Source organism: Nothobranchius furzeri, chromosome 3, assembly GCF_043380555.1.
Source record: "Nothobranchius furzeri strain GRZ-AD chromosome 3, NfurGRZ-RIMD1, whole genome shotgun sequence".
In the NCBI taxonomy this organism is placed as follows: domain Eukaryota; kingdom Metazoa; phylum Chordata; class Actinopteri; order Cyprinodontiformes; family Nothobranchiidae; genus Nothobranchius; species Nothobranchius furzeri.
This window is the reverse complement of record NC_091743.1, coordinates 56538623-56560978: the sequence shown is the minus strand read 5'-3', so window position 1 is coordinate 56560978 and position 22356 is coordinate 56538623. Positions and strand designations below refer to the sequence as shown.

Here is a 22356-nt window from a genome sequence, read left to right as displayed (position 1 = left end):
GGTAATTCAACTGTTAAATCAAGTGTTAAAGCAGGAACACACTCTTTGCCCATTCTCTGTTTCCTGCTTTCAAAGTGAAGAGAAAAAAGAGAGTGAGAGAAAAGATACTTCAGTCAGCATCCATCTGTCAACACTATCTCTGAGCAGCGATAAACAAAACAGAGAAAGAGGCAACAACATGTTCCTCCGTGCATCCAACAGCACGCACCTCCGTGGTTCAAATCATAACCACTCTGGATGTAACCACAACAGTGGTTTTGCTGAGTTGAGTAGATTTATGTCCTTTCATCTGTGTGTACTTATGCTCCGTTCCCTCTGGCTTCTCACTTTAGGACACAAGAGATTCAACCCCAAGGGGGACAGCGCCATCTCCCACCCAGCCCCTGCACTCAGCAGCAGTGTATCTACTGATCTGGACTCTCTGAATGCCAGCCTGACCCGTAATGCTCCGCTCAGATCAGAGCACGCCACTGCCAGCACCAGACTGTCAAATGATAGCAGTGGTGACTCAGGACCTCACAGGAGATCAAAGCGCTTCCTGTCCTACCCTCGCTTTGTTGAAGTCATGCTGGTTGCCGACAGCAAAATGGTGGAACATCACGGCAGCAACCTGCAGCACTACATACTCACCCTGATGTCTATTGTAAGTTTGGCTGGGGGGAAGGAAGCTCTTCAGGTTCGTTGTTTGTGCTGAAGGGTCGCTCATGAGCCCACAAAGGTGGGCTGCGGTGGTGAAGAAAGCAGTTCAGGGCAGGGGTAAATGCATCTAGGGACAGGGTAAGAGAGAACGACTTAAAGGAAAGTGTCAGAAAGCTTTGAATGTAAAAAAAAATTGCTCAGGTATGTTGCAAAGACCACTTTCTCTTCAAACCAACACATTCTCACACCCTAGGCGTCGGAAACAAATGCTTGGTCAGCCACCCTCCACGTCAGACCCCAGACGCCAAAAGTGCCCTTTTTCATTACTTATGTGCGAAAAGGGGTTTTTCCCTTTTGTAACTGCAGATCCCAATGCAGCGTAAAACTGACGTGATTAGATATCCGCTGATGCGGCACCGAACCAGCTCGTTTAACTGCACCTAAACCTTAACGTTTCACTATTTATAACCTTCCCCTCACCCTCATCCTAACCTTAACCCTCTTGCTACCTAAAACGTTACTCTCACTGTGATCAAGCGTTTGTTTCCCATGCATTCAGACTCTGACAGTCAGTCTGACTGTCAATTTTCGTATTTGCCGCCCAAGGGGAATGTTAGAACTTACCATCTGGCGAGGGGGAGGTTACACATACCCTCTACTTTTAACCTCCACCGTGGTAGTTGAAACCTCCCCCTCGCGCTGGCTCGGTCCAAACTCGACCAATCACGAGGCAGCTCCCGCCGTTCACTTCATAGAGCCGGCTTTTAGAGCGATCGACACATCACTAACGTGTTCGCTAGCAAGATGGTTAAGGTTAGGATAGGGGTGAGGGGAATGTTAAATAAGAGGATAAGGTTAAGGTGAGGTACAATGAGCTTGTTTGGTGCCCTGGCTGCGAGCATCCCATCACGTCAGTGTAACGCTACATTGGGATCTGCAGTCAAATAAGGGAAAAACCCCTTTTCACACATAAGTAACAAAAAAGGGCACTTTTGGCGTCAGGGTTCTGACGTGGAGGGTGGCTGACCAAGCGTTTGTTTTTGACGCGCTGGGAATGAGAATGTGTTGATCATACACTAGCTTCTAGTTTCTGTGGTCTTCATTCTTCTCAGGAGGCCAGTCATTGTCAGACAATCCCAGTATTTATGACTCACTTCTGTCTTCATCCAGGTCTCGTCTATCTACAAGGACCCCAGCATAGGCAACCTGATTAACATTGTGATCGTTAAGTTAGTGATTATTAACGAGGAGCTGGTGAGTCCTGTTTCATTTGCTCTGATTCCACCATTTTGTTCCTCTTTGTCTGTGATGACACTTTTTGTTCATTTTTGCACGCTCCTCAGGATGGTCCAGTCATTTCATTCAATGCACAGACCACTTTAAAGAACTTCTGCATCTGGCAGCAGAGTCAGAACGTCCTGGATGATAACCATCACTCCCACCATGACACGGCCATCCTTATCACCAGGTGCAGGGAAATCATCTTCAGACGTGCTTTTACATCTCTTGAAGGGATACTTAGCAAATTTTTGAATGATTTTTAATCATTTCCTTGAGCCACTATGTGCTAAAACGATCCTTTACAGGGTTAATAAATTGGAACTCAGACCCCCAACTGTCCTCTTTGGCCAGAATACAGCACTTGCAACTTCAGAGTGCCGGTCCAGTTTGTTGGACTTAGAAAAAATGGAACTGACATACCTCTCACTGCAGTCTGCTTCCAGCAAGTTTTCTGCGTGCTTAGATCATGAACACAGCTGATGTGTTTAATGTAGTGATGAATCACTCCTGTAGACACTAATGAAGGCCGGGAGACATTTCAGCTGTTAAAAAGACGAATGCACAATGAGGAGACGTTTTGCTTTTAATTCTACTAAACGGACACTAGGGGGTGCTAAAAGCAAGCCAAAACTGCCTAGTGTCCCTTTAAGGATGAAGCAATTCCATAAGAACACGTGTATAAAAATGTGATCTCCATCCCCATCCACAGGCAGGACATCTGCAGAGCGAGGGATAAGTGTGACACCTTAGGTGAGTGGATTGTTTTGAACCAGCTGACCAACAATCACAGTGAACGTGGTGTCATTTAAGAAAATGGATGCTTGTGATCTTTAGGACTTGCAGAGTTGGGAACGGTGTGTGATCCCTACAGAAGCTGCAGCATCAGCGAGGACAACGGTCTCAGCACTGCCTTCACCATCGCGCACGAGCTCGGCCACGTGTGAGTAAATCGGGGCTCGCTGTTTACATCTGATGGCTCCAAACACGGCATGGCTTTAGTTTGTAGATCTTTGAAATTCTTTCTTTGGATTCACACGGGGGAACCAAAGAACGGAAAAGAGTCAGGTGACACGACACACATGGATTCAGTTTGGTTTTCTCTTTTTTGGGATGTTTTTGTATGCGTTCTGACTCTGTTTCCCCCAAACAGAGGTCTGTGTTTTATTTTGAGGCAGAAAAGAGACTGTAAATAACATTTTTCTTCACTCCTTGCTTGTTCTTCAGAATTGATCAAATTTGTCTTTGACCAAAGCCCTGAATCTCTCTGAGCTAGTGGATGCTGCTAGTATTCTAATCAAATCTGGAGAAGTTCATTATTGAAGAAGTTAAACGTAAGAGTCCCTTTTTTGTCATCTGCAGCGGATAGCTAGTACAAGCTATCTGTTAGCTCTAGTGACTTCACCACACAGCAGAAGCTCCTCCTGTGTTGTTTGCGGAGATAAAACATTGTTGCAATTAAGTGGTAGAGTTGAGTTGCCGTTATCCAATCTGAGGCAACATGTCCAAATATCAGGCAATAAGACTCCAAACCCTACAACCTGAGGCTCAGCTGTGATGTGGGAAACTTTTAGGTCCTGGAAATGGTGCACCAGTATATTTATTCCCCCTGAAAACAACTTACAAGACATTCATTTCTGCTAGAGACCACCGCAAATGTACTGATTAAGCAAGTGTTCCACTCCTGTAATGTTATGTTGATTGGAATAAATAAACACATTTATACATTTGTAATTGCCACAATCTAATTTTTGCGGCATATTTGGACATTCAACTTGGTCATTTTGGCCTACTTTTGGAATGTTTGGACATCAGTGGTGTGAGACTAGCAGTTTTGTGAAAGGCAGTGTAGTTCTGTAGCTGTCTACCATTATGTTTGCATTTCTTCTACTTGCATTAGCTTAATCTGTATGATTTGTACTTCTAACCATTCTTCTTTATGTTAAAACTCTAATTTCCAATCTTCTAATGAGCATGAAATGCAGATGCCAAAAGAAGATTCCCTTAAATCTCAGAGACACTGCGAATAAAAACTTTTAGATCAAAAACAAAAGTGAAAAATATTATCCTTATGTTAATTTTTGCATAAGCTGAAAAATATCTAGCTAAATGAATTCACATTCAAAACATAGCTGGAAAAACAACCTTCACCGTTTGTCCCTTTGACATTTTATGTGTCATAGCTACCTTGATTTGAAAATTTTAATGAACTCCGTTTCCAATAATGGTCGTTTTCTTCTGCTTAGACTAGTCAGGCAGATTAATGGCAGCTCTTCTATCTATTCTAATTATTGTAAAGTACTTTACTGACGACGTTTTATACTGCAACATCCTGCATGTTGTGACATGTTTTGTGAAGATCTGCTTTTGTGTTTTTCAAGGTTCAACATGCCTCACGATGACAGTAACAAGTGTAAAGAGGATGGAGTTAAGATGCAGCAACATGTGATGGCTCCTACGCTGAATTACAACACAAACCCTTGGATGTGGTCCAAATGTAGCAGGAAATACATCACAGAGTTCCTCGAGTAGGTCACTCTGTTGTCTGCACCTGATGCGAACCTTGCAGGAATATAGAAGAAAAAAAACAAATTAATTAAAAAAATATGTATATATATATATATATATATATATATATATATATATATATATATATATATATATATTTTTTTTTTTTTTCATGTGGCAGGGGTGAGGAGTGACCACCACCTCACCCCTGCCACGTGGACCTCAAGGGACAAACCATCAACCCTGTCCAATGGTCAACTTTCCTGGCGGGGTCACCCATAAAAACAGTGGGAGGGTTCAAATAAACCAGAATCAGACAGAATCGATAAGCACAGATAACAAAACCAATCTTTATTCGACCCCATCTCCACTGACAATCAGCAGGAAAACCTTGAAATCTCAAGTGAAAGTGCTTGACAAGTGGGGAAAAAAGAATCCTGAAATTGGTCAATAATCCTGTTATGAGGATACAACACGTTGCTGTAAGAGTACCATCATAAATAACCATCAACTAGTTAATATTTAAGCTTTAAACATTTTACCAACCATTACAGTTCAAACGCATTACCCGTGTGTATCTGTTCACACAGTGTTTTCTAGTGATAAACACACACAGATCCCTTAATATGAAGGAGACACATTATCCCAAGAGAATTTAAAAGACAATTAAATTAAAATCTTATAAGCTTCTTGCCAAATAGTGAGCCTGCTTTCATCCATGATGGAAGGAAAGGATTCGATTTTGTCATTTCAAAGTCATTTCAACACACTGATGGATGATAAATTAAAATTTCCTCCTTAAAGCTCAACGACACAGACTTTTGCTTTCGTCTCTCAGATCTTAAACTTTTATTGACAACTGCATAAACGTCAGCAGATGTCTGTCAAGATGTATATGTACAGAAAATGACCACTCCCGCTGTACTGAGTGTGTTTTCTGTCTGTTTGTGTCTCTTTTGTTTTCTCTCCTTTTCTTTAAGTCATTTGATTTTTATTTCTTAATAGCACAGGATATGGTGAGTGCTTGCTTGACGAGCCCGTTTCTAGGCCCTTCAGTCTCTCGCAGCAGCTTCCTGGGAAGATATACAGTGTCAATAAACAGTGCGAATTGATATTCGGCCCTGGGATGCAGGTGTGCCCCTACATGGTGAGTAGAGTTGGTGCGAGGCTTTGATTTGTCAAATCTGTGATCGTCAAGGTTTTCAGAAAATATTTGCTTAGTCAGGTGTTCTTTCGTCAATTTTAATGAAAGATTTGGATTCGATATTTGTCTCGTAGACTTAAAAAGTAGGCTTTTTTATCAACAAATTTGATTAACGATAAAATCCAGTCGTGTAATGAAACTATCAGATGAAAATCATGTTTAAATTTAAACAAATGTTAAATAACGGTTTTCAAAGTCCATCCAACACTATAAATTCCTAATGTTTCCTACAAAGACCAAAAGGTCAAGCAGGCTGAGAACACCTGCCTGCTTCAGCAACAGCAGCATCTGAGTCAGCTCTGGATGTTGTCTGATAATGAAAAATCATTCACCTGCAGGTGAAAGTCTTAAATGCATGTGGAACACCAGTATTAATGCAAAGTGTGTGTGTGTGTGTGTGTGTGTGTGTGTGTGTGTGTGTGTGTGTGTGTGTGTGTGTGTGTGTGTGTGTGTGTGTGTGTGTGTGTGTTACAAATAGACTCAGTGTCGGCGGCTGTGGTGCACTAGCCCAGACAGTGCCCAGCGGGGCTGCAGGACGCATCACATGCCGTGGGCAGATGGCACCGACTGCTCACCTGGGAAGGTAAGCTTCACATAGACTGAAGGAATGTCAGCAGATGTTCCTGCTGATGTTTTTATCAGGAACACTGGTTCCTATAAGAAGAATTTAGAAAGACAAAAAAGTTGGTCAGCTAAGGAGTTGCAGGTTCGAGTCCCCACCGGGGCTTTTCCTTTCATTGCATCTTACATGAACCTCTGTTTTTGTTGCCATGGTTATATTATAATCTCAGACCCAGATTGCCATTAAAATCCAAATATGTTATTAATGAATCCCTGATATAACCCGTGGGCTGGGTCTGGGTTGATGGACTTTGAGACTGGCTGTGTTACGTATAAGTATAATACTTTTAACACATTTTTACCACTTTTCTAAAGACTCATAACCAGGAAACAACTCAAAGCTCAAAGGAGCAGACAGATATGTTGCCCTGTGAATGAAAAATCTTGTTAGAGTTTTAGACGCAACATCAGATGACAAAGCAAATTTCTGAGCACTCAGTAACAAAACAATCTATTTATTTCATTTAGGCAATAGCAGGTTTTATCTTTTATCATCCCTTGGGATCAATTTTTTCATTTTAATCTTTACTATTGCTGCAGCACTGCAAACACGGCCTGTGCATAGCCAGAGAGCACAACGCCCTGCCTGTGGATGGAGCATGGGGTGTTTGGAGTCCTTTCGGTACCTGTTCACGGACCTGCGGCGGCGGCATAAAGATAGCCATGCGCGAATGCAACCAGCCCTTGTGAGTAGTCCTTGTAGACATGCATGCCAGGTGAAGCTTGTCTCCATGCTTGCTGCCAAAGTCAATGTTCCATTGATCAAACCTGCTAAAGGGGATTCTTCCCATAGCAAGTGTTCATCAAATCAGGCTCTCCGATGGTAAATGCACCAATCATTCAGACTCACTGAGTGCTGCCTTTCACCCTGGATTAACAGACTAAAACAAGAGAGAGTTAGAAATAGAAAACAAAGTGTGAAGCATCTATACAGGTTTTTAGGTCAGTGTTAGGCCTCTCATCTCCATGCTTTCCCTCAACAGGCCCAGGAACGGAGGAATGTATTGTGTTGGTCGTCGGATGAAGTTTCGCTCCTGTAACTCTGAGCCCTGCTCTAAGCAAAAGAAGGACTTCAGGGAGGAGCAATGTGCTGCGTTTGATGGCAGGCACTTTAACATCAACGGTCTACCTCCTAATGTTCGCTGGGTGCCCAAATATAGCGGAAGTGAGTCACTGTTTTTTCTTTTTCCAACAACTAATGAACTCTATCTGCTAAAAATAATACATTTGGGTTTCCCTTTTCAGTCCTGATGAAGGACAGGTGCAAACTGTTCTGCAGAGTTGCAGGCAGCACAGCGTACTATCAGCTCAGGGACAGGGTCATCGACGGCACGCCGTGTGGACCCGACACCAACGACATCTGTGTCCAGGGCCTGTGCAGGGTGAGGTCAACGCTAAATCTTTGTTTCATGCACTGTAACAAAGTGCAGTGCACATAATGATTTCAGCATCCTTCAGTCAGTTTCCAAGCCTCTTCATATCTCTGCTGGTTTGAAAACTTCTTCACTAACATACCGTTCACACCAAGACTTTGCACTCTGATCCATACAGAGACTTGAGTTAACTGTGGCTCAGCGTGCAGGTTCACATACATCAAATGTTTCTTCTCTACAAAGCAAACTTACTCGTCTGTTTGTTAAAGTTAAAAAGTTTTTAATAACGAGTAAAAGGACAAAAGTCCTATTAAAACCCTTAAAAGATATTGATTTTAATGTGGTATTTTTATTGATTTTCTTCTTTTTAGTTGACTGAATTAGTTTGTTGCATTACAATATTAACTTTTATGGGAAAAGAAAGTGAAAATGAGAAAATTTCAGATTTTGGACAAAAATTTGGGACAAACTTGCCTTCATAGGAACCTTGATGCCATCACGTATCTTTGATTTAAAAACCCACTGGTGTGTTTTCCATTTTTTGCACAACTTAACACAGATGTCGTCTGATCAGTAGGATCCATTCACAGGCCTGCGAGCAGAAGGTTTATGTTGTTATTATATAATGAATTCAGAATATGAATATTAATAATCAAGTCTTGAGCAATCTCAGTGTCACCGTGCATTAAACAATGAAACAAGAAACAAGTTAATAAAAAAAATCTGTATTTTCCAAAATTTTTTGTCCAAAAAATATTTTACATTGAGAAAATAATTGCGAAAAATCACCTTTTAAGTCCTGAACCGTGAAAGATTTAGAACAGTTATGAGCGACATTTTACCATTTTTGTTTATTTACAATCATCTGTGTGGGTTATAAGGACATTAAAGGTTTAATGACTTGATTTTCCTGCTACATTTGTTTCAAAGGAAAGTCTTTCACACCTTTTCTGTTTGAGCAGCAAGCAGGTTGTGATCATGTGCTGAACTCAAAGGCCAGGAGGGACAAGTGTGGCGTGTGCGGAGGCGATAACTCTTCCTGCAAAAGTGTAGGAGGCACCTTCAACACCACACATTATGGTGAGCTACAACATTTCCCATAACTCCTCTTCAACAAACATACATGACAATCGCTCCTGTTGCATTGCCTCCGCTTGCTTGTGTGGGGTTAGGGGTCTGCTCTGAAACAAGCATACTAACCATCTGAACACATTTCCAGGCTATAATGAAGTCGTCCGAATACCCAGTGGTGCTACAAACATAGATGTACGTCAACACAGCTACTCAGGGAAGCCGGCGGATGACAACTACCTCGGTGAGGAGGCTAAGTGTCTTTAAATTTGTTGTATATTTTCACAATTTAATCATTTTGTTGAAGGATGTTGCTGCAGGGGGAAAGCACCTGCTCTGTAATTGTCTGCCTCTCCTCTGCTGTTGATGTCAGATTTTATTGTGAAATCTTAAACTGCTAATCTGAGCTGCTTTCAGCCGTGAGCACTCCAAACTGTTAATTGGCCAGAGCCCCACCTGTGAGTGAGGTCTGTCAGTTTCTAAGCTTCTGTTCCCTTTGTCTGACTTGATGGCATGTGCTAAAACTAAGCCAACATATGCATTTTTGCATAATATTATGCCAGGCTGAATTGCAGAGGTCTGATAGAATAAGAGCTGCCACTGCAAAATATACATTTTTTGCATAAACTTAATGCAGCTGACAGTAAAAGACCTTGGCGCTTATAAAAAGCTTGTAATCATACATCAGTAAACCACAGGAACATTTGAAAAGAAAACACACTGAAGCAGCAAATCATCAAAAATCAACATTTGAGCCATTCCCTAAAGTTTTGTCCATGACTTCATGGGGGTGTTAACCACTTCCCATTTGGCGCTTCTCTTTTCTTAGAGCAAATGTCATTTTTGACATATTAGTGTAATGTGTGAAATGGTCAGGAAAGTAAGGGCAGGAAATGAGCTCCATAATCGCATTAGACAGGATGAGAGCAGAACGGCGGTTAGTGAACAGAGCAAGATGACTCTGGACGAGACTTCTTCGTGAAATGAGGAAACCGTTAACCCAAAAGGGCCTCCTTTCTGCTGTGAATGTAATATGAACTACTGTCTTAGAATTTCCATGGCATTAAGTTAGCTGGTCGTGCGTCACATGATTTCCACCTTCCTGCAGCTATATCCAACAGCCGTGGAGAATTCCTGCTTAACGGAGAATACGTGGTCAGCATGTTCAAAAGGGAAATCAAAGTGGGAGAGGCCGTCATTGAGTACAGCGGCTCTGACCATGTCGTCGAGAGGATCAACTGTACTGACCGCATCGACGCGGAGATCGTCATCCAGGTGAACTATCCTCAAAGATCAGGAAAATAAGAAAGGTTGAGAGAAGATTGTCTCTGCTTGCTTAAACCTTAAGAGGTTCATGCTTCTGTTTTGTAAGATTGTTCCCAGCAGGAAAACGTGTGTTTTAGCGTATTGCTTTATCATATCGCCTGCGTTTTGTCCCAGGTGCTGTCTGTCGGGAGCCTTTTCAACCCACATGTCAGGTACTCCTTTAATATCCCCATAGAGGACGAGCCTCAGCTGTTCTTCTGGGATGCTTACGGGCCCTGGCAGGAGTGCAGCCGCCTGTGCCAAGGTGAGGGGGGGGGGGGGGGGGAGCACATGTGGTTGGCAGGCTCAGGTTAGGAAAGGGTCAAAGGATAAATGGGGTTAGAGCCAATATATGATGGTTGGAAAGGAGACCTCAGACAGAAAAAGGAGGAAGAATAACAACTTGATCAGTTTTGTGCTCGATCGATAGCTCGTGACTAAGTGAATAAAAATGATCTGTAGCTCAAGTTGTGCTAAAAAATTTTTTTTTGGCAAGACTGTTTGGATCACACCAAGTGTGTAGGTGTGCAGAGGTGGATTGCAGGTAAACTCCAAAACCTCCTATTTTCTGCGACTTGCAGAAATCTTTTTCTCTGCTTTTGACACAACTCTGGTGGAACAAGCAGAAGTATATTCCCAGGAGAAGCCAAAAAATCCAGTTCCCAGCAAGATAAACAGCCAACATGTAATGTCCCTAACAGGAACTCGCCAAGAGCTCACAGCACTGAAATGCAAAAGTCAAAAACATATTCAGTACCTGGTATCATGAGCTTTAAATATGTTTTCTCCACCGCACAAAGGATCTGTTTTAGAAGACACTTTTGTTCTTAATTGTTATAAAAGAGTAAAGATGAAAAAAGGAAAAATTCACAGTTATTTTATTTTATAGCCTTTATATTTTTTATGGTCTGATATCAAAAAGAGAAAATTGGGTACTTAGAAATTATAACTGGTTTAGAATTTCTATCAAAATTTTTACATTTGGAGTTAACCCAATTAAAGATGATGCTAACAGTGAATAAACATGCTAAACTCACTAAATGTAGCAAACATTGAGCTACAGTTTTATCTTCTTCTAAATATTGCTAACTGCTGACGCATCTCAAAATGTCCTGCAGTATCATGAAAAATCAAAGAGGGTTTTCATAAAATAAAAGGTCACATTTAGCTAATAGATCATTTGTTTGTTTCTTCACATTAAACACAAAAATTAAGCCTTTGTTCAATAAGAATTAATAAGATTAATGTGTCTTCTAGTCCAGACTGTGACTTTTAATTGGTTTAAAATATTGAAATAATAATAAAAAAATAATTCAATCGTGGAATGATCCAGTCAGCCACCCGGGACAAACCAGAACCTGTTACATCACTTATACTTTCATCAGTGCATACAGATTTGTAATGATGCTAGAACCAAACATTTACCTTTACCTGTCCTCTGATCCTGTCTCCTCACAGGGGAGCGGAAGCGGAAAATTCTGTGCAGCAGAGAATCGGACCGGGTGGTGGTGTCGGACCAGAGGTGTCATGGTTCGACTCGACCCGCTGTCATCACTGAGCTCTGCAACACAGAATGTGAACTCAGGTTAGTAATAAAGCCAGCTCTTGTTCCACTAATGTCCTCCAAGTCTGTAAAACACTGAAGAGGATTCATCTCGTACCTCTCGACCCAGATGGCACGTGGCTCGTAAGGGCGAGTGCACGGCCCAGTGTGGTCCCGGATATCGCACTCTGGAAATATACTGCACCAAGTTCAGTCACGCTGATGGCGAGATGCACAAAGTTGATGACCGCTACTGCAGCGGTCAGCGCAAACCTGATGACAAAGAAGGTTGTCATGGAGACTGCAACCCTGGTGGCTGGGACTACACGCCTTGGTCTGAGGTGTGATTTGTTTGTGGGCTTTTCTGTGTGAACAGATTAGATCATGTTGAAGTTCTTCAAGCTCTAAAGTTTGTTTTGCAGTGCTCCAAAAGCTGTGGTGGGGGAACCCGGCGCCGAGGGGCAATGTGTCGAAAGGCGTCTGAGGGTAGTGGAGATGAGAGCAAATGCAATCAAAGGGACAAGCTGACTGTCCAATCGTGCAATGATTTCCTCTGTCCACAGTGGAAGACCGGTGACTGGTCTGAGGTCAGTCTTATATTCTGTTCATTCCAGAGCTGATGCTGAATGTCTCAGTCACAGCTCTTCTTGGAGAGTCACTCTCCTCCCTTCACTACGAATGCATTTTGGGAAAGTGCTGGTTGTGCTGCTGCCCACTGCAGAGCAAAGATTTAGCAAACTTGTAGTCCGCATTCCAAGAATTTTTCAGATCTCCCATGAGCTGCTGCCAAACACTAAAAATATGCTGTCCGTGTACATGTGTGCACACACAAAAATACCCACAGCTCCTAGATCTGCATATCTGTTGTTACCCATTGCCAGAACACCTCTTCTGAAAAAGTATTTGAATTATAGAATACTTCTAACAGCCTACAATAAGCACTGCTCTCTATATTTGACTCTACGGTGTGAAACATCTGTCTGTCAGTGCCTTGTAACATGTGGAAAGGGCTACAAGCATCGTCAGACGTGGTGTCAGTTTGGCGAAGACCGTCTAGACGACCGCTTCTGTGGCTCGCTCAAACCCGAGTCGGTGCAGACGTGCCAACAGCAGGAGTGTGCTTCTTGGCAAGTCGGACCATGGGGACAGGTGGGTTGGCTCTGGTTTTTATTAGAACACACGTTGTTTCCAAGGTTTAAATCAGTACATGACATTTTAGAAAAGGTGAAACAGCCGCTTGAGGTTGAGCAACGTACCCGCCTGACACTTATGTTCAGTTCGGGTTCTGCAAATGGTAAAGCTTACTGAAAGGAACGTTTCTGGATCAAGCTTAACTGAGAAAAATAAAGCATCCGGCCATATCTACTGTATCAACTGTTATTAGTTTTAATGTGATGTTATTCATTATTTTGAGATATTGAGATGATTATGATTCAAAGAACAGATTCCAAGTGTGAAAAAATTGTTCTAGGTCAATTTTACGTAACATAGAAAGAAGAAATATCAGCAACAAATGCCCAGAGCTTTTTTTTTTTTTACAAGCTAGCGTTAATGGTCAGCACCACAGCAGACCACAAGTTTTGCTCTGATTATTCCTCCCCCGCATGTAAACCACAGATCAGCACAGCTCATCATGTAGTACAGATGATGACCCCTACCTCATTAGAAGTACCCTCCCAGCAAAAATAACAACACAGAGATAGGTGCGATGTCTGTTATGGGCTTGACACATGGGAGGCAACATCGCCTCTCCATTCATTTTCAATGAGACATGCGATAATCGCGGGTCTCCCTCCTACCAAGCGAAACGCGAAAAACGTGCGTGTGAAATTTTGCACTCGTGCACATGTCGTGCACAGGCGACCCAGCGACACGATCCCAGAAAGTTGAAATATTTTGAACTTTTCATCGCTGTCGCTCGGACGACGACCAATCAACGGAGGTTTCATTCACTGACCAATGAGCAGACAGGATGCTCCGTACACCTCCGAGCAAACATGGAGGAGAAGTTGATTATTATTATGTTTTATATAGTAAAATCAGAAGTAAGATTTCACACAACTCTAGCAGCACCTTGTGAAACATCATATCTACCGCTTTTTAAACTCTGAACCACATAAATAACCTTAATTCCCTCCAACCTGACACAGCCAAACAAAACAACGGAAGTTTCATTTTCGCCATGGAACAGAACGCGTAGACGGCTTTGCCGCTGGCCACTGCCGTGGGTCGTCTCCCGTGCGTCAGGTAATAAAAGCGACGGCGACGAATTTCGCTGATCGCGGTCGTTTGTCGCCTCCCGTGTGTCGAGCCCCTTAGCCTCGCCTGTCAGACTCGTCCTCTGTTTAATTCTGCACAAAGAGTCTGGTAACTCACAGGCAGAGAGGCACATGAGGGGCGGGACTAGGCAGCTCAAAAATAACCAATCAGAAAAAAGACAGAAATGCCGACTGTACCGCGCAACGCTGTAGTAAAAAAAAAAAGCGTCTGGCAACGGCACAAACATCTTTTATTTTTTAAGAAGAAAGGCTTTTACCGCTTCTACTTGTTGTTGTTTTAAAGACATTTGAGTCATTTAGAACAGAGGAACGAGCCGCAGCGAACTCTGCCGCTGTCTTCGTTGTTTATGGGAAACAGCGTCGAGTGACGTCTGCAAAGCTGTAGTTTTTCAGCCGTAGTCAAAAATGGAGACTGGCGACAGCGCAAACATCTTTACTTAGAAGAGATGCTTTTAGTGCTTCTACTCGTTTTAAAGACATGTCCAAATCATTTAGAACATATAAAAGAGCCGCAGTGAACTCTGCTTCAGTCGCCATCCATGCTTTCGTTCTTTTTTAAACACAGAAACAGTTTTGTTTACCTGTTTGTAGCTACAGTTTCGCCATCAGCGTCAGCCTGAAGAAGCCGGCAGCCGTCGGCGAAACTGTAGCTACAAACAGGTAAACAAAACTGTTTCTGTGTTTAAAAAAGAACGAAAGCATGGATTTAGAAAGACACAGCAAGAACACACCTAAGATGTTCAGTCGCCATGTTCGACAAACTCGGCGTTGTGGTGTGACGTACGCTACTCAGCGCTGAGTGGCTCGGTAAGAATTCTCAGAGGGTGGGGTTATTTGAACATGAGAGTTCCCAGACTCTTTCTCTGTGCAGAATTAAACAGAGGAGGAGTCTGGCAGGCCAGGCTAGATGTCTGTCTCCCTGTCCGTCTAGCTCTGTAATAAAAGCTCTTCCTGAAATGATTCATTCAGAACAGTGTCTCCGTGCATTCTCAGTTTGTGCACTCAAAAAAACTTAACGCCCAAAAATGTGAAATATTCCAGTGCCTCCATTCAGAGAATGAACGCATGTTAAGATGCATTTGAAGCAGTTTAATGAAGCGTGGCCAAATGGTGTTTAAAGCTGCCGCCACACAAGCTTGACCTTGTTTCTCTGAAGCCAGTGAGCCTGGGGGGGGGGGGGGGGGGGGGGGGGGGGGCTTTTACACTTTGACTTAACAGCAGTGGGAAAATGACCACTGCAGTTTTATTTCTGTATAAATTCAATACTGTATAGGTGATGTTTTAGTTTTATTCTTCACTGTTTGATCACTTGTGGTGTCTGGTCTTCTTGTCATGTCCACTATCTGTTTACTTCCCAGTGTACTACCTCATGTGGGCCAGGTTACCAGATGCGAGCTGTGAAGTGTGTGGTTAGCTCTTATGGTGCCGTCATGGATGACACTGAATGTAACGCTGCTACAAGACCCACTGAATCCCAGGTAAAGAAGGAATGTCTCCTCCTGCTTAGCATCTCTGTGTTTGGTGTCTGGGCTCTTCTTTAGAAATAGGGTGAGAAACTTGGTCATCCGGGAAGGGCTCGGAGTAGACCCGCTGCTCCTCCACATTGAGAGGAGCCAGTTGAGGTGGCTCGGGCATCCAGTTAGGATGCCTCCTGGATGCCTCCCTGGTGAGGTTTTCTAGGAGAAGACCAAACAGAAGACCCAGGACACTGTTCTCACCTGGCCAGGGAATGCCGTAGTATTATCCCAGAGGAGTTGGCCCAAGTGCCTGGGAGAGGGAATTCTGGGCCTCCCAGCTTAGGCTACTGCCCCATGACCGGACCCCGGATAAGCGGCTGAAAATGGATAGATGGATGATGTATATTTCATTTAATTGTTTTAATAGTTGTGCTTCAATTTGTAAAGTATTAAAGAACAAAGCTATACAATGCTGTTCATCCATTTTATCGCCAGTAATTTTAAGGAAGCTCCGATCCTATCACGGGATTTGAAATATGGACCTATCATGTAATCTTTAAACAATTTGAATTGGGTGGAAAATATTGGATTTAACCATATAAAACAACAAGCATGACCTTTTAAATTTACACAGGGATTTTCAAACTGAATAACAATAACTTGTTATCATTTTACCACTATTTGCAACATCAGTTTTCACTGTTTCTTGGACAACGCCGTAACATTGCACAATGTATTGCAGGTGGGGATTTCATGTTAGCTAGCAGGCTAACGTGGAGCTAACACGTCACCTCAAGAGAGAAAAATGTCTTCAGTTTGGACGTGTTTTAAACCAGACAGTGAAGTCAGTTCTAAAGCCGCTTGTAATGTGTGCACACTGGGGCATTTTACATAGTGGAAAAGACAAAGCTGCTTTCAACACCATAAATTAGAAAAAATAGCCTTAAAGGCAAACTTCTTTTTTCTATTTTAGATTTTATCTTCAGGCTTCACCATAGAGAATCATCCACGGTGAACTATTAAGTCCTAGTTCACCATTAACACTCTCCATTCACTGCAGCAACTCGGACAAAAACATGGAACCAGCCGACACTGATAGATAAAATTGCCTACGCACAGCAAAACATGGGATTTCGCAGTCTCCTAGAGCACTTTAAGTCACGGTATGAGTTATAGGTATTGTGCAGAGCCTGCCATGTCTGCCCCGTTATTGGAACACGTTGAGGAAGTAATTGATTTTAAATATAAGCAATGAAGATACTTTTCATTTTAATCTAAATATAAGCATGCTTCTTATCATTGTATGTCCTGAACGAGTGATGTTTTTTGGCAGAGAAGTTAAGGAAATGACTAAATAGACCAAAAGAAAATATCAAAAAATGACTAAAGAAAGAAATATAAATAAAAACAAAAAAATAAACCTTAAGGACAACTTGGATGTGTTCTCCTTTTCCTTTGATTTTGAGTATCTTCCAATACCAAGCCTGAGCTGATACTTCATCAAAGGACTGACTCTAATCAGGGAAAAGAAATAGGAACATCCCTAGTAATTTCATTTGTATTTACATGTAAAAGCTGCACCATGACTTACAAAAGTATTAGCATTTATTGTAAAAAGACAGGTTAAAATATGTTAAGCTTATTGAAAATTGTTTTTTGTGACATATTTCTGATCAAGACTATCAGTGATGTCACTATTTCAAAATTTCTATCTATGCCAAATGGTCCCAATTAATGGCATAATTATAAAATGTTCTTTGTTGGTTTCTATGTTTAGTGAGCATTCACAGGCATAGAAACTCCAAAGGAAACTTGCAGTATTTTGGGCTGAATGGGAGTTTTGTTTGGTCAGCATGGGATGTAAACCTGTTTCAGAGGGCTGAGCATGCAGAGTCAGGATGAGGCCCCCCTCTAGTTGCAGCAGCTCTTAATTCCGGTGCCTGGGTCGCTAGAGACCGGTGACCAGTGACCCTGAAGCAGTCGCCCCACCTCGCTGTGACTCTGATCAGCCAGCCATGAAGTGGGCCACCATGTCACTGGTTCCTCCACCAGCCGACACCAAATGGCGCTCAAAAAAGGTCGTTTAGACGGTTGAAACTTTGTACAAGAGAGGAGAAGGATGGAAAGTAGAGGTTACTGGCTTTTTACGTTCATGTTAAGATTGGAAAAACACACTTAACCATGTATTGATTTTATTACAAACTTAAGTTCCCATAAGCCTGATGTGAGTACACCAGGAAGTGTGTGTAGAGCTACGCCAAGCACGGTGGTGAGCCGTACTTGTTTCTTTTAGGAAGCAGAGTGTGGAATGTGTAGTCTACTCAGAGTCTGTGCGACCTGATTAAGGCCCTCATTCCTCGACACAGGGGGTCAGAGGGCACCAGAGGGCAGGGGTGAGGAGGGGGGCAGGCGGAAGGTGAAAGACAAGGGGGTGGATTAGGGGTGGAGTTTCTAAACACGCCAGCATGGGCATTGGAGCCCTGAATACCACTCCACTATGACCTGTTATGACAGGGATCAGGGCTTTATGCTGAGTGGGTTACTGCCATCCATAGTGTGAACTGACAGGGCAGACCCTGTTAATGGTGTTTTTATAAGGTGGGGTGGAGGGCTGATGGGTAGCACCACAGGGATGAAGAAATATAAATTAGCTAATGATTGTTACTGGAGGTCAAGGATATTCAGACGTTGGTACATTTGTTTTGTTGATCTTTTATAAATCTTTCATATTTTACAGGACTGCGAGTTAGCCCAGTGTCCTAGCAGCCACCCAGTCACCCCAGGAACTAAAGTCCCTTCTGACCAGGGCCACAAAACCCAATGGCGCTTTGGTTCCTGGACTCAGGTAGGTTCTTCTCTTGCCTGGATATTTAATTTGGTAATAGTTTCCACGTTGAGAACATTTCTATTCTTGTGAACAGTGTAGCGCCAGCTGTGGCAAAGGGACCCGGATGCGCTATGTGAGTTGTCGTGACAACCAGGGTGGTGTTGCTGAAGAGTCGGCATGCGCTCACTTGCCAAAACCCCCAGCCAGGGAGGTGTGCTTGGTGGTGGCTTGTGGGCAGTGGAAAGTGCTGGAATGGTCATCGGTAAGTAAGTCCCCAACATCTAAACCCGTTCAGCTCACTTCAGCATACGCCGTATAAACCATGAGCCAGGATGTGGGATGTGTGTGTGTGTGTGTGTGTGTGTGTGTGTGTGTGTGTGTGTGTGTGTGTGTGTGTGTGTGTGTGTGTGTGTGTGTGTGTGTGTGTGTGTGTGTGTGTGTGTGTGTGTGTGTCTTCGAAAGAGAAAGAGGAGCTGAGAGAGAGGTACATGTTTCTGAAGCTGGGAGATGCAGGAAGCTTCGCTGAGAGGCTCTGGTCTTGTTTACAGATGTTTCTCATCATGGTTCTGGTGATACGATACAGTCAGACCTCAAGTCTGGCCGCCATGCACGGTGCACACAAACACTCAATGTCTGCCTGAAAGAGAAGAGTTCATTCTAAGGCAGGAAAAAAGCCTAAGACAAAGTCCTATTCATTATCACAGCTGACCCTACGTTTACAAATCTTTTTTCAGTCACAGCACATTATTGTTTTTTCCATGATCTGAGTACCTCACAGCTTGTTGTCCAGATGCTTCATTAAACAGCACATCAAATACCAGCTGCTTGCATTTAGGGCCACCTTATAGTAGGCTTAGTCATGAGAACCCTTCTGACAGAGCTGTGTAAACCTCTGGAAAGTGTAATCCCAGGCTTTGCTTTTTAATGGATGGCTGTTGCATAATTTATTAGTCAGTTTTATGTAAGGCAGAAACAGAACTGTGTAAGGGAGGACCTGAGGGAGAAGCAACCCGTGTTGGTGGATGATCTGCCTTGTGTTATTGTCCATGAAGGTGTGCCTGGTTTCTTTCTTAGCCGATGGTATGGCAACAGACCCAGAAAATGTACCTTTTTATTTGTTAAGCACACTAAGGGGACACCTGGAGGGAGAACAGGAGGGGGCTGCAGACAAGGAGGCACTTGAGGGAGACGCAGAACGCAGACCATAACAGGTTTAAACAGGACTAAAAACCAAATTAGAACCATACAAAAAATAACAAATAACCAATGAATGTCAACTTGAACACTCCAAATGGGATGGAGGAAAACCTATAGACTCGATACTAAAACCAGGCTTAAGAATTAAAAGCCAAGGAGAAGAAGTGTATTTTCAGACAAGATTTAAAAGCGACGAATGAAGGCGATGCCAAACCTGGAGGGGCAGAGAGTTTCACGTAAGGAGAAGACTTTTTCTCCGTGAGTCATGAAACGTGCCCTAGGAACAGTGAGGAGGAGCTGATCTGCAAACCTGAGGGGACGAGGAGGGCGATGGGGTGGAGCAACACACTCAGATTGGAAGGGACTGAACCTTTTAAGGACTTGAAAACTAAAACAAGAATTTAACATTATTAAATTGAACCGGCAACCAGTGAAGACATTGGAGATGGGTGTAATGTGGTGTCATCTATTAGCTGCAGTCAAGAACCTTGCTGCTGCATTTTGAACCAGCTGAAGTCTGGACAGAGTAGAATTTTTTTCCTCGCTTTTCAAAATATTTTTGCTCGAATCTAAAACTAGAAACCTAACCTGGTTAGGTTAAATAAAGGAGCTTGCTATCCTGAAATTGTGTCTTGTGTATACATTGTGAGCCATGTCTGATTTATTTATATTTGCTTCAAAGGAAACAGAACTTCTTTATATTTTAAAGAGGAATGGTCCAATATCTCTCCAGGTTTCTGGAAGTGCTTCGAGGTTTTCTTTTATTAGTTGGGATATTGACTTTAAAAAGGTACTGTTCATGCAACGTTTAAGGATTGCAAGAAAATTGAGCTCCATGGAAGAAAATGTGGACGAAATGAGGGGTGAATCAAAACCTTTGCATAGAATTGTTGTATTTACTTGGAAATGTTTCCTGACATTTGTTATTTATCTCCTGGTCAGTTATAGAAATTTTTACACATCCAAAGTGACTTTTTGCAATTAAATCTTTCATTTCTGTTTCTGTGTTTTAGTGCTCCGTGACCTGTGGGCAGGGGAAGACAACACGAGAGGTTCTGTGCGTTAACTTCAGTGACCAGGAAGTAAACACAAACGAATGTGACGCTGAAGATCGTCCTGCCACAGAGCAGGACTGTGCCATGTCTCAGTGCCTGTCCAGTTCCAGTGTGTCCCGACCGTCCTCACCAGACACCAGCACCAGGGGCAACCTGCCCACTGACCAATCCCATCAATGGCGTACCGGACCCTGGGGTGCGGTAAGGGATCTCACACACAAAAAGGCAGTTTATGTCACATTTTAAATGTGTCATGAACTGCAATGGTAAATGTGAAGAACAAAATTAGCTTTTCATGCTTCTTAACGTCCTAATATAGTATAGCTATAAATATGTTGTGGAGATTAATATATATAAATAATAATAATAATAATAATAATAATAATAATAATAATAAACTGGTTCTCTTGCATTTGCCTAAAAACGTTTGCCAGTAACACGTTTCGAACTGAAAATAACTATTGGACCATCCAGTTGTTGGTCTCACAAAACCGTGGCACCTCCCTGGGTTCTCTATTTATTACACACTCGTGTTTTTAGCAGCAGAACACAACTGGTGTGAGAGGTTCTCCACCTACTGCTACCACCTGCTTCAACTTTAGCACAAACTACCGAAGTCCGAAAGAAAAACATTTGAAGTCACAGACAGCAATAGACGTTTGGACCTAGAAGACGGCGACTGGTGTTTAGCAAAATTTCTCGTTTCGTTCGGCATCGCAGATTTTCAGTTCCGGCAGAAGCATCTTAGGGAATATACCCGAGGGGCGGGGTGAGTGGTCTGAGTCTGTGTTTGCATTCAAAACCTAGCTCGTTCTGTAAATTCATCAAACCAGCTTTACATCTAGACTTGTGATGATTGAATCAAAAGTCTGTTTTACAACTTAAACAGAGGAGGTTCACTGAGAAACACATAATTCTTGTTCTTTATGAAATACAATCTGTCACTGATCATGCATGATATCATGAAAAAATACTCTTCAACCCCTATCGCCTGCATTAGCCACCGAGGAAATAAATGCTCAGGTCAGAAAAAGCCACACAGATCTACGCCACACTGTAAAATTTGCATTCATGCACTCACCAACCTTGGCTTGTGACCGTGGATGACTGTTGTTGATTGAGCGGCCAGAAGACATCAGAGTGCATCTCGGCTAGTAGAAGCTAACCGTTAGCAATAGCAACTCTGCAGCACAGCATAACTCCTTCAGGATTTTGTTAATTGTGGAGATAAAACATCAACATTGCATTTCTTTTACTCAAGAAAGAAGAGCAAACTAAGACAGCAAACAGAGGAAGCAAGAATAGTTGCATTGTTGTTGGCCAATCAGAGGCAAGATGTTTGCATGTCATAAATGTTAATGAGGAAGACGCCAAGTCCTGCCCCCTTCCTCTGTCCCAACCCAACCAATTGATTTCCTGAAACAGGAGTGCCAGAGCTGTCTTCCCACTGAAAATGACTCATAAGTCATTTATCCATTCTAGTGACCACAGCACATTGATTGAAAAAAAAAATTGTGATTGGCCGATTTAAAAGATTTCAAGAAAAGTGGCTTTTTGTAAAAAAAAGAAAAAAGAAAAAAAAAGGAAGTAACAGGATTACTAAATCACATTTTCTTTTGGCAATAGTCTCTGATCATCTTGTTTTGGACAGAGAAATAAAAGCCTTTTTTGTGAGTCTTTCCTTTGTTTCTCATGATAGTTTTAAGCAGCTGTAGAGATGCTCATTTATTTCAAGTATAAAGCTGCACCTTGGATCCAACCAGAGGTGTGTGGCAACAATCTGATGATATGATATATGTCACGATACAGGAGAGATGATTCAGTATATTGCGATATTAAAACTGAAAATATTTCCAATTTTTAAGACTGGATTTTATTGTAAAACTCAGGCCAGAGCCATCCAGTGTTATTGCAAGATCTCGTTGTTCCATCAGAGTGAAGGTGATAAAAACTGCTGCCACCAAGCAGTCGGAGTTTGAATTTCATCATACACACAAAA

The 22356-nt window shown here is 42.5% G+C and overlaps 1 protein-coding gene across 2 annotated transcripts in view; it reads left to right on the top strand.

Annotated features, from left to right (window-relative positions):
* adamts9 (ADAM metallopeptidase with thrombospondin type 1 motif, 9) overlaps positions 1–22356 on the top strand; it is a 66262-nt gene that overhangs the window by 8486 nt on the left and 35420 nt on the right. For both annotated transcript variants that reach the window (XM_070549355.1, XM_070549356.1), the window contains exons 4-26: positions 333–643; positions 1810–1893; positions 1983–2107; positions 2630–2670; positions 2755–2860; positions 4299–4445; positions 5431–5572; positions 6108–6212; positions 6791–6936; positions 7234–7415; positions 7496–7632; positions 8586–8703; positions 8843–8938; positions 9803–9969; positions 10135–10264; positions 11458–11584; positions 11673–11883; positions 11965–12129; positions 12530–12691; positions 15180–15299; positions 18016–18123; positions 18200–18367; positions 20316–20558. In XM_070549355.1, the coding sequence (XP_070405456.1) occupies positions 333–643; positions 1810–1893; positions 1983–2107; positions 2630–2670; positions 2755–2860; positions 4299–4445; positions 5431–5572; positions 6108–6212; positions 6791–6936; positions 7234–7415; positions 7496–7632; positions 8586–8703; positions 8843–8938; positions 9803–9969; positions 10135–10264; positions 11458–11584; positions 11673–11883; positions 11965–12129; positions 12530–12691; positions 15180–15299; positions 18016–18123; positions 18200–18367; positions 20316–20558 (3341 nt within the window). The remainder of the gene's footprint in view (positions 1–332; positions 644–1809; positions 1894–1982; positions 2108–2629; positions 2671–2754; positions 2861–4298; positions 4446–5430; positions 5573–6107; positions 6213–6790; positions 6937–7233; positions 7416–7495; positions 7633–8585; positions 8704–8842; positions 8939–9802; positions 9970–10134; positions 10265–11457; positions 11585–11672; positions 11884–11964; positions 12130–12529; positions 12692–15179; positions 15300–18015; positions 18124–18199; positions 18368–20315; positions 20559–22356) is intronic.